At 42.7% G+C, this 11,874-nt stretch overlaps 1 protein-coding gene across 1 annotated transcript; it reads left to right on the forward strand.

Moving 5' to 3' along the window:
- Window positions 1-2,312: 2,312 nt before the first annotated feature.
- On the forward strand, window positions 2,313-2,984 carry LOC108359170 (lysine-rich arabinogalactan protein 19-like). The gene has a single exon (XM_017610890.1). It carries the CDS (start codon window positions 2,313-2,315, stop codon window positions 2,982-2,984), a length of 672 nt encoding a protein of 223 aa, XP_017466379.1.
- The last annotated feature ends 8,890 nt before the right edge of the window (window positions 2,985-11,874 follow it).

Raw genomic sequence — 11,874 nt, forward strand, 5'->3', positions numbered from 1 at the left:
AACCCGACGGAACGCGCCAACCGCACTGTAAAGCGAATTATCGCACAGCATACGAATACACAACATAGGCGGTGGGATGACCTCCTCCCAGAAATCACACTCGCCGTAAATACGAGCGTCACAGCCTCCATAGGATTCAGCCCAGCGTTACTGGTGCAAGGACGGGAACCACGACTACCAGGAGCACTCTTCGACGAAATAAATATCGGAACAGGCGAAATAGCCCCGACGGCCCAGGAAAAGTCCACAAGGATGCAGGAAGCATTCAGGATCGTCAGACAAAATATGGAACGTGCCACCACCGACCAAGCGCGCCACTATAACCTGCGTCGCCGGGAGTGGAATCCAAAAATCGGCGAGCTGGTCCTCGCCAAAGAACACCGTCTATCTAAGGCAGCAGAGGGTTTTGCGGCAAAACTAGCCCCAAAATATGCCGGCCCCTACCAGATACTCCGATACGTTTCCCCGGTAATCGTGGAGCTACGAAAGACCGACGACGGTAGGACAAGAACGGCGAACCTGGCCGAACTGAACGCGTACAAGNGGAGGACAAGAACGGCGAACCTGGCCGAACTGAAGGCGTACAAGACGGCCGAAACACAGCAACTTAGCAACACGGAAAAGGGGGAAAAAAAACCATAAAAGAAATTAAATTAAATTTCTACTCCCAAAGGAAAACAAAAACAGAGAGAAAAAAGGAAGGGAATTTAAAATAAAATAAATAAAGTTAGCAAGACCGTCGCACCAGTGGAGTCCGTCATTCGATCGTCAACTAGCGGACCAACCACACGTGAATAAACGAAAGAATTTTGCAACAGGTGAAAATCTATCAACCATGAACATGGAAGGGTTAGACAAAATGGAAAAGAGTGTGAAGCGCTTGCGTGAACGCGTAGCCGAGGAAAATGCGAAGCGACCGCGCACCCAGATGCTGGGCGTGGGGCCGACCATAGGCCCACGGGATGCTGCCCGCGCACGCGCCAAAGCCGCCGCGATGTACGCGGCACTAACGCACGCTACTGGACAGACGCGCAGCCAGCAGCAGGCAATGGCGACCCAGCTAGCCGCTAGGCGGACCGCCGTCGCACGCGCTGCCAGCATGCATGCCATCACCATCTACGCGGAAACGACCCGCGCTCTGTCAGTGCACGCGATCGCCGCTAACGCAGCCGCAAGGTACGCGACCACAGCCAGCATGACGACGGGCACCCACGCTGAAAATGCCGCCACCGCACAGGCTACAACAGCACGCGCCGTCGCAGCCCAAACAATTGCACGACGGACCCTCGCCGCGCGCACGGCCGCCGTACACGCTACAGCGGCGTTCACCAACGCAGCGGGCGCTGCCCACGAAATCGCCGGGCGCTCACTAGCCTCTTCCCCGTCCTTCAGCCCTTCGGGAGACGACAGGTACAACACCGCCGGGGCAGCCGCCTTCTCGGTGAGGAGGGTAGCTCCAGATCACGACACTAGACACGGGAGCGGAATGGACACGGACAAGACTGCGTCCACTGGTAGCCCGCCCAACGAAAGTCCAACAAGCGACAGCTCAACGAGCGACAGCTCAATGAGCGACAGCGCAACGCACACCACCTCATCGGACACCAGCACGACCACCGATAGCCCAACAGGCGAGAGTCCCGCCAACGACAGACCGGCTAACCAGGACACCGACATGGCGTTGGCCGAACAGCTTGAAATCGAGCTATCCTCGGATGAGGAACCGCCACAGCAGGCGTCGACGGGCCCACGAGTAATTGTCCCGCCAGGACCCGGCGGAATAGCGCTGTATGAGGCCGACCTGCGGACACTGACAGGACCCTATTGGTTGACAGACACAGTCATCGATGCCTGGGCGAAGGGCCTAGAAGCCACGTTCAACATACGAGGTACCGTACTCAGCCCGTTTGTTGTCTGGCAATTAAGCAAACCCGACAGGGGAGAGAATTATCAGCGCATCCACCGGTGGCTACGCCACACCGACCTTTTCGGCCAACGGGTTGTCCTCGCGCCACACAATGTCTCGAACCATTGGTACCTGCTCGCCCTCGCCAACCAGGAGATGACCCACCACATAACAGATAGCGAGTGTTGGCACGGTAGAGGAATGGCGAGAGTTTCTCCGGTGGGAATACCAGCAGCGACATCAGCGGGAGGCCCCCCACATACGGGAGGTACATCTGGAGGTACCACAACAGACCAACAATAGCGACTACGGAATATACGTGGTGGAAACTATCGAGAGGGTGCTGAGATACGTCGGGCGCGGAGAAGGAGGGCCGGGGTGTATATCGGGCCCGTTCACGGCGACCATGGCGGCGCAAAAACTGCTGAGGGTATTCCAGCAACCACCGGAGGCAGGAACACCACCGCCACCACCACGACCCACGGGGCCTCCAGAGGCAACAACACCACTACCTTCACCGCCACACACACCAGTATCACCAGAGGTAGTACCACTGTCAGCGTCACTTCCCCGAACACCAGCACCGACTAAAGCAGTATCACAACCACGATGCTCGTCAACACCACCAATGGGACAAACGGTAACCCCCGCCGACGAAATCGACGGGCCAGCACTAGACCAGTTTCCGGAGATCGNAAACGGTAATCCCCGCCGACGAAATCGACGGGCCAGCACTAGACCAGTTCCCGGAGATCTCCGCGAGGGTCCGGAGGGCTATACGCGACATCGCAGAGGGAACCTGCGCGTCCTGTGTGAGGTTTCGCGCGGGAGAATACCGAGTCAACGTATACCGGTGGGGCGCACGTATATGTCAGAAACATCCCAAGCCTTAAGCCCGCCGAAGAGGGGGGGAAGTGTGAGGACTAAATATCCGCGGAATTTTGCCCACACGAACGCAAACCCCTACACCAACAATAATGACTACACTGGCAACAATAACGACTACAGCAACATCATCGAAACGGCTAACCAACACGAGAGACCGTATCAACACTCCTTTGCGACACCATCACCATAGCAACGCAACATGTAGCCACACAACTCAGCAACACGAAGAACACCAGCTTTAACAGATGGGACTTGGCAACATACGAGACAGTCAGCACGGAGCTGTGGTCGTGAACGCACAGCTACTAGAGAATAGCTCTCGACTTGTACATAGGCGACTATACAAGGCTTGGCTGTTCAAAGGTAGAGCGCCGCCACCCCACAGTCAACCGTGAAGCCGCGCGACGGCGACGCCAGTTCGCCTACCAGCCCCCGCGCCGACGCCGCCAAGAGGAGCAGACCGACGTCGCCCAAAATCTAAGCGTCGTTAGCTGAGCCGTGGTCGTGAACGCGNGTGGTCGTGAACGCACCGCTGCTAATGAATAGCGCATGACCTGTACATAGGCGACTATACAGGGCTTGGCTGTTCAAAGGTAGAGCGCCGCCACGCCACAGTCCACCGCGAACACGCGTAACGGCGACGCCCGCTCGCAACGCAGCAGAGAGCCGACGTCGTACATCCGCAGAGCGCCGGAATAGTAACGCCGACGTCACCCAGCAGCCGCGCACCAACAGGAAGCGCCAACGTCGCCCAGAGTCTACGCGTCAGTAGCGGAGCCGTGGTCGTGAACGCACAGCTACTAGAGAATAGCTCTCGACTTGTACATAGGCGACTATACAAGGCTTGGCTATTCAAGGGTAGAGCGCCGCCACGCCACAGTCCACCGCGAACACGCGTGACAGCGACGCCCGATCGTGGGGCTACAGTGCGCTGGCATAGTAGAATGCCGACGTCACGTAGCAGCAGAGAGCCGACGTCGTACATCCGCAGAGCGCCGGCATAGTAACGCCGACGTCACATACTAGCGGAGCGCCGACACGGTAGCGCCGACGTCGCACAGAAGCAGAGCACCGGCATAGTAGCGCCGACGTCGCACAGACGCAGAGCGCCGGCATAGTAACGCCGACGTCACATACTAGCGGAGCGCCGACACGGTAGCGCCGACGTCGCACAGAAGCAGAGCACCGGCATAGTAGCGCCGACGTCGCACAGACGCAGAGCGCCGGCATAGTAACGCCGACGTCACATAGCAGCAGAGCGCCGGCATAGTAACGCCGACGCCACATAGCAGCAGAGCGCCGGCGTCGCACAGCGACCGAGCGACGATACAGCAGCGCCGACAGAATAGCACCGTTAGGAATTTACATCCCGTTAATCATATTGTGTTTGTAATCTTAAGAATTTCCACGTTATAGAGAATAAGGATAAATAAATAAATTACTATTTGCAAAGGCCCCACAATATAAATTTATTGTAACGGACCCTGGGTACGGCGAGTATACCCCAGCATAGAAAACAGCAGCGACGGGGCCTTCACAGAAAACGCTTCGTTACAATAAATATAAAATCTGTCAAAAGTACGGAAGATTATTGAGAGTGTAAGTAAAGAAAGATTGGAGCAAAGGAACAGGCGATTAATAATACTATTACACATTCGCTTAAAGTATAAATTAGCACACATTTTAAAGTTCATACATTTGTGTACAAAGAGAGATTAACACTAATCTCTTAAACGCTAATCTCACTCTACTTGTAGTTGGTAGTCGCTACTTTTGTTTACTTGTGTTGATTGATACTATTTGCTGGACACCGTCTATGCTGGATACTTTCGTTGCTTTGCATTTGGGGTTCACCCGAACATATACTTGGCTACGCATTGAAAACACAGAAGAAATTTGATTCTGCCTTTTAAGCTGCATCGCGAACTGCATAACTTCTCGGCTGTGCTTAGTGAGGCTCTCATAAATGCCCACTCTCCCGTCTACGTTATGACCAAAGTCTTTTAAATTAAGTGATCTTTTTGCTGACTTGCGAAAACGGGCAACCACACCAAGCAAGAGTGAGCGGTCATTCGCTGACCCCATCTTTATTATGATCGCTGCCGTTTTGCTGTTGTCTTTGCTTGGTATGCGAAAAGCAGCACGTACTGGTGGAGCATCAATGTGAACTACACGACACAGCTTAGAGAATGTCTCTTTCAAGTTCTCTTCACTTGCTTGCGGAACGCCTCTTATAACAACATCAGCTGAGATAAGAGTTTTTTGGCAGTCATCCAAATGCGCACGCAGTGTTAGCACATCAGAATTCAGCTGCTGTGGCAGTGCATTCTCAGATTGATCATGCAGCTAAGTTTTTATCGCTTGCACATCGGCGCGTAGTTGTTGGATTTGTGCACACTCAAGCCCAGCTTTCGTAACTCGGGCTTCAATGTTTTTTACAGACAGCTTTAGGTTAGCGAAATCAGCCGTCAACTCACTGAATCGCTGCATAATGCGCTCCTCTGACGTTTGCATGCATGCAGATAGCTCTTCAATTATGCTCTCTTTTTGCATGTCTAATTTCGCTTCGCTTGTTATTAGTTTTTTACAATTTAATTTTGAAATAATACAATGCGCATGCTTTCAGTAACTATGTTAATCGATACAGAAACAAATATTTTTCCATGTAATGCGATGTCATTTGATGTCAAATCAATTGATGTCATGTTATATGATGTTATATTATGTGAAGTCTTGTCATAGCATATGATGTCATATAATATGATGTCATATCATGTGATGTCATGTTATATGATGTTATATTATGTGAAGTCTTGTCATAGCATATGATGTCATATAATATGATGTCATATCATGTGATGTCATGTTATATGATGTTATATTATGTGAAGTCTTGTCATAGCATATGATGTCATATAATATGATGTCATATCATGTGATGTCATGTTATATGATGTTATATTATGTGAAGTCTTGTCATAGCATATGATGTCATATAATATGATGTCATATCATGTGATGTCATGCCATGTGATATCGTACTATGTGATATCATATTATGTGATGTCATGTCATGTTATGTGATGTCATATCATAAAATGTGATCACATGTCAAGTGTCGAACATTAAAACGATAACGCTGTCGATAACTTTGTCGATAAATATACCAATAAAAATATCAATAAATATATCGCAAAACATGACGATTCCAAAATCGATTTATCTATTGTTAAATATATCGATAACAATATCGATTATTACACCGATAACAATATTTATAATATTATCGATAACAATATCGATTATTTTATCGATAACAATATCGGTTTTATTGATGGAAGTATCCATTATTATATCGATAACAATATCGATCATTATATCGATAGCAATATCGATTATTACATCAATAACAATCAATTATCATCCTAATACTTTTCTTCATATTTATCTTTATTTTTGCATATTCCCCTTCACCTTTACCTTACAGTGTTTAAATTAACCTTGATCGTCGTTTTATCCTTTACGCATATTTACCTTTACCTTTTCTTCGTCTATGTACGTACCAAGCTTTACTTTCCTTCCTGTAATGGGCTTAATCTCAGTCTTATTCTTAAACCCCTTATTGGCACTTTTTTGTTAAATTAATACCACATATATTAGAAGCACTTGTTTCCGTTGCAACTATTTCAGTGTGCATCATTGCCCATTTACTCCCAACCAACGAATCGCCGCTAAAGAAGTTTTACTTCGAAAATACAATACATTTACTTACCCTTTCAGTTACCCTAACTCTTATGTATCCGTCATTATCTCCATTTTCGTCTTTATCTTCACTTTTGTCTTCTCTTTTTTTGACTTCATCGTTATTATTTATTTCTTCATCTTCATATTTATCTTTATTTCAAAGCTTAATTTCAAATGCGAAGTGAAACAACATGCGAAACATGTCAAATTGAGCATGTTGCAGCAACATCTATACACAAATACGGAAATGTTTAAACGACGGTTTAGGCCGTAATTTTCAACCAATTTTGAAACCATAAAAACTCTGCTCATCTACAGAAAAAACAAAATGGCTGAGTTCACTTTGGCGATAGTACACTACAGTAGTTTAGTAGTTACAGACGAAACAACAAACGAAATGAATCGTGCAGAGAAAAATATATGTATGTATGTACGTATATGCAGTGTTGCCGTTTTGGTACTTTTAACCAATTTTCGTTATTTTTTTCTTGCCTGTGAAGTTGTTAAGATCTTTCCCATTTTGGTTATTTTTAACATTTACTGTAGTTTGTAATTTTTGTATACATACAATAATTAAATCTTTGAAAAATAGTATAAACCAATACATTTATTCTGCTCAATATGGTTATTTAGCTAAAGTTATTACTACTAAAATAGCAACTCAAGATTCGACGTATTCCGATAATAATCATGTGTTTACATATGCAAAAGAACATGTAAAAGTTCGAGGGTGCAACTGTTATCGGTTCGTGTCTTTAATAAATCGCGGTGAATTAATCGCCAAGTTTTTGAAACAGCCCCGCAGTTACACCATTTCTATGTTCTTTGCACACATCTACATAGTATGTACCTGAAATGACATTTGAATAATACGAGAGTCATTAAAAAGCCGCGAAAAATTATTAGAATTCCGCGCAAAATTGGTGTTTCAGATTAATTCATACGCGCTCAATTCTATGGATAAGTGAGCAAAAAATACACAATTTTGGTTTTATTTTGCTGGTTGAGGAGAGTAGCAGCAGCAGTGGTATCCCCAGTAGTGAAACCAAGTGAGAATATTTGGAATCATTGTATTAATATTACCTACATATGTATGTATTTGTTTTATAATATACAGAATACATAATATACATGGTCGGCTAAAGACTCCCACTGGGAAAATAGGTAAGCACCTTACGAGGTAAGCCATGTTTTCTTTCAGTTTTTAGTACCAAAATTGTCATCATGGCCAATGTGATCTACTAATAAAGCACAAAATGAACACCTCAGACGACACATTATATTGTCAGTTGCAAAATAACGTGAAGCCGAAGTTATTTTCAAGCGCCGAACTACTCCGAGCGACTGCTCTGCATTACACCTAGCTTACTTTGTAAAGCGCCTCAGAAGTATGCCTTATACCAAATGAACATTTTAAATTCCTACTTACTTAAGGCGGCCACGTCTTTGTTAAAGTAATGGAGATTTAGCAGGGAAGTGGTAAGGACCGCCGGGTGAAGGGCAATAACTTACCAACAACTTACACTTCCCCCGGCGGTCCTTACCACTTCACTGACAAATCTCCCTTACTTAAACAAAGACGTGGCCGCTTTATGTTTGTAGAAATTTATAATGTACATTTGGTATCAGACATACGTCTGAGCCGCTTTACAAAAGGTTTGCATAGTAACTTCTCCAGTAGAACATTGCTGCGAGGGCGTAAAAGTAAAATAGAGCGTAAAATTGAGAAGCAGAGAAAACTAGCAGAAAAAGTTAATGAACGCAAAACTAGCAAAAACTTGCAAGTGAATAGTTGTTGCACTGTCTTGACATTCTGCTATAAATATTTTACTATTTATAAATCAGTTTTAAACTCTTTGCTTTATTCACAAGCACTTACACTGTCATGAATATTTTGATTTCCACTCATTTTACTTTTGTTTGTTGTGCATTCATTCTTCTTCTTCTTCTGCTAGCTAATTTCTGCTAGTAAAATTTTTACTAGAAAGAATTTGCAGCCCCCGTGTAATGCAGAGCAGTCGCTCGGAGTAGTTCGGCGCTTAGAAATAACTTCGGCTGCACGTTATGTTGCAACTGACAACGTAATGTGACATGGCTTACCTCGTAAGGTGTTTACCTATTTTCCCAGTGGGGTACTTCAAATGAATACATACTCAGATAGTACATATATAAATACCTCGTATATGCGGAATCCAATACCACGTCATGTATGTACAATAAAAAAGGGGTTTGGTAATTATTTTTCCATTACTGCTTACATTATTAATTTAAGTTTAGATTGATAATAATAATCTTATAGCAAGTTAAAGGGAAATACCATTCCACAGTTTTGAAAAAATCGGTTTTTCGCGCTTTTGTAAAATTTACTTACCATCGTATACGCGGTACTGCGTTTGGCGTATACGAGGTACTTCGCTCTGAGCGACGATATAATTCAATACAGTCCAATTTTTAATTGTTTAATCTTAATTATAAAATATTTACAATGTGGTTGTTCTCGCTGATTAGGTTTTTCATTGATTCTTACAAAGAAGTAGGAAACTGTGTACCTAAGCACTTATTTAAAAACGTCATTTAGAGTCTGGTAATGTTTACGAAGATATTAACATACATATGCACCTAATACGGGAAGCCTGATTTTCTAAAATATGTATTTATATATATATGTGACCTGGTCTACGGAAAGGGGGCGTAGGTGTCAAAAAATCAATTTTCACTTTTTGGTTGATTCGGATGGAAGATGAGATGCTTTTTCACGTGGTGAAAAGCAGAAAATCCTAACTTGCTTAGAAGTGTACTAAGTGTACTTCTTCAGTGTTACTTTTTTAAATGTTCCACTCTAGCAACTTACACGATGAACTATAATAATATTCCGACTAACAACAACACTTACTGGACCAACAACAACACTTACTGGACCAACAACAACACTTACTGGACGTCCGGCGCGGAGAACAATTAACGAGATAATGAGAAACTGACGAAACGAGTTGCTTACTTTTAACAGCTTTTTCACAGAAAACTAGTTTTCGCACGTAAGCTCCCTTTTCGTAGACCAGGTCACATATACTTATATATGAATGTATTTAGTTTATTTTCAGCCTTAAAAGGATTTACTTTTACTCGGAATTTTAGCAGCCAATTTAATTCTTGTGGCTAAGAATTACAGTTGATTTTGGATGTTTTTTGTTTTTNACGTAAGCTCCCTTTTCGTAGACCAGGTCACATATACTTATATATGAATGTATTTAGTTTATTTTCAGCCTTAAAAGGATTTACTTTTACTCGGAATTTTAGCAGCCAATTTAATTCTTGTGGCTAAGAATTACAGTTGATTTTGGATGTTTTTTGTTTTTCTGGGGCATTTCGCCCTTTCTTCCTCTCGGCTCATTTGAATTTATATATTATTATTATTTGATATTAGCTAATGAAAATAAGATATTACATATTAATATATAAATGAATAAATATTTACATTATTTAACAAATTAATTTAATAAAATTAAAAAACGGCAACTTGTAGCAAATAGTTCATTTAAAATATCGAGCTAGTTCGTTCGATCAAGTCAATGACCTACTGTATTGAACTAACTAGTTCGTGAACTTCCCAGCTGTACTGACCAGGGTTGTTGCGAATATTCCCATTCGCATTCGCAGCCGCTGAGCTTCCGCATTAATTTTAACATTTGCATTCGCTTTCGCATTCGCAATAATCAATGCGGAGCTTTTGCGAATGTTGTGCAAGTGCACCGATAAAACGTATATCTGGCAAACAAAATAACAATTTTTAGCCACTATTTTTTGGTCAAATGTCATATTTGCCAACTTTGATAAAAATGTCTTTAAAATTATTATTATTTCTTAAGATATCTGTGATCATAAGCAATAACCGTCTAAGTCGACTTAAGAAAGAATTGAGTTATGTATGCTATCCTTTTCTGCAACTACTATTCCATGTGTATGTGAAACTTCCATCTCGTTACCTGGGCTATTTAAAAAGTTATAGATGAAAATATTTTGGTTTCCCCATAAGGTTAACATTACAATCCAAATCTTTAAAGAGTTTTTTCTCGAATTCGGGTTTTTCGACTTAGGCGATTATTGCTTATGACCACAGATAAATAACCAAGCTATCTATGGGCATTCATACAAGTTCCCACTGACCTTTGACGTACGTCAAAGAGAACATAGTCCTTCTAATGATATTTTTTTTGCCAATATTTTTTGGTCAAATGTCATATTTACCAACTTTGATAAAAATGTCTTTAAACATATTATTTCTTAAGATATCTGTGGTCATAAGCAATAACCGTCTAAGTCGACTTAAGAAAGAATTGAGTTATGTATGCTATCCTTTTCTGCAACTACTATTCCATGTGTATGTGAAACTCCCATCTCGTTACCTAGGCTATTTAAAAAGTTATAGATGAAAATATTTTGGTTTCCCCATAAGGTTAACATTACAATCCAAATCTCTAAAGAGTTTTTTCTCGAATTCAGGTTTTTCGACTTAGGCGATTATTGCTTATGACCACAGATAAATAACCAAGCTATCAATGGGCAGTCATACAAGTTCCAAATGACCTTTGACGTACGTCAAAGAGAACATAGTCCTAACAATATTTTTTTTGCCAATATTTTTTGGTCAAATGTCATATTTACCAACTTTGACAAAAATGTCTTTAAACATATTATTTCTTAAGATATCTGTGGTCATAAGCAATAACCGTCTAAGTCGACTTAAGAAAAAATTGAGTTATGTATGCTATCCTTTTCTGTAACTACTATTCCAAGTTAAGGAATGCAACCGCTTTCCCACCAAAACTGCTGACACTGATAATCTAAGCTATTCAAATGATGTCACATTTGGTGCACCTGCACAAATGTCTTAAATATCAAATTCTCTGGAATAATTATTATTATGACAAAGCAATAGCACAACAGACAACGAGTTACAATAACTGGCAGCAGCACCAAATACATTATGGAAATAAGACAAAATAAAATAGATTCCTAAAATTGCAGCGGCAGCGACAGCAACCGGAGCATCATCAAATACATTATGGAAATAAAACAAAATAAAATAGATTCCTCAAATTGCAGCGGCAGCGACAGCAACCGAAGCATCATCAAATACATTATGGAAATAAAACAAAAGGAAACAGCTTCCTAAAAATTGCAGTGACAGCGACAACAACCGACAGCAGCTTAGGTTAGATTAAGAATTGTATAATTAAATAAAGTCAGACTCAATTTGGAGTTACGACTGACAAGTCAACCCGCGAGTTCTTATTTGGCGCCCAACGAAGGGGCCATAAGAATATAAAAATTAATTA

This window comes from Rhagoletis zephyria, unplaced genomic scaffold, assembly GCF_001687245.7.
Source record: "Rhagoletis zephyria isolate East Lansing unplaced genomic scaffold, Rhagoletis_zephyria_1.1 Rzeph_scaffold_00351, whole genome shotgun sequence".
NCBI lineage: Eukaryota > Metazoa > Arthropoda > Insecta > Diptera > Tephritidae > Rhagoletis > Rhagoletis zephyria.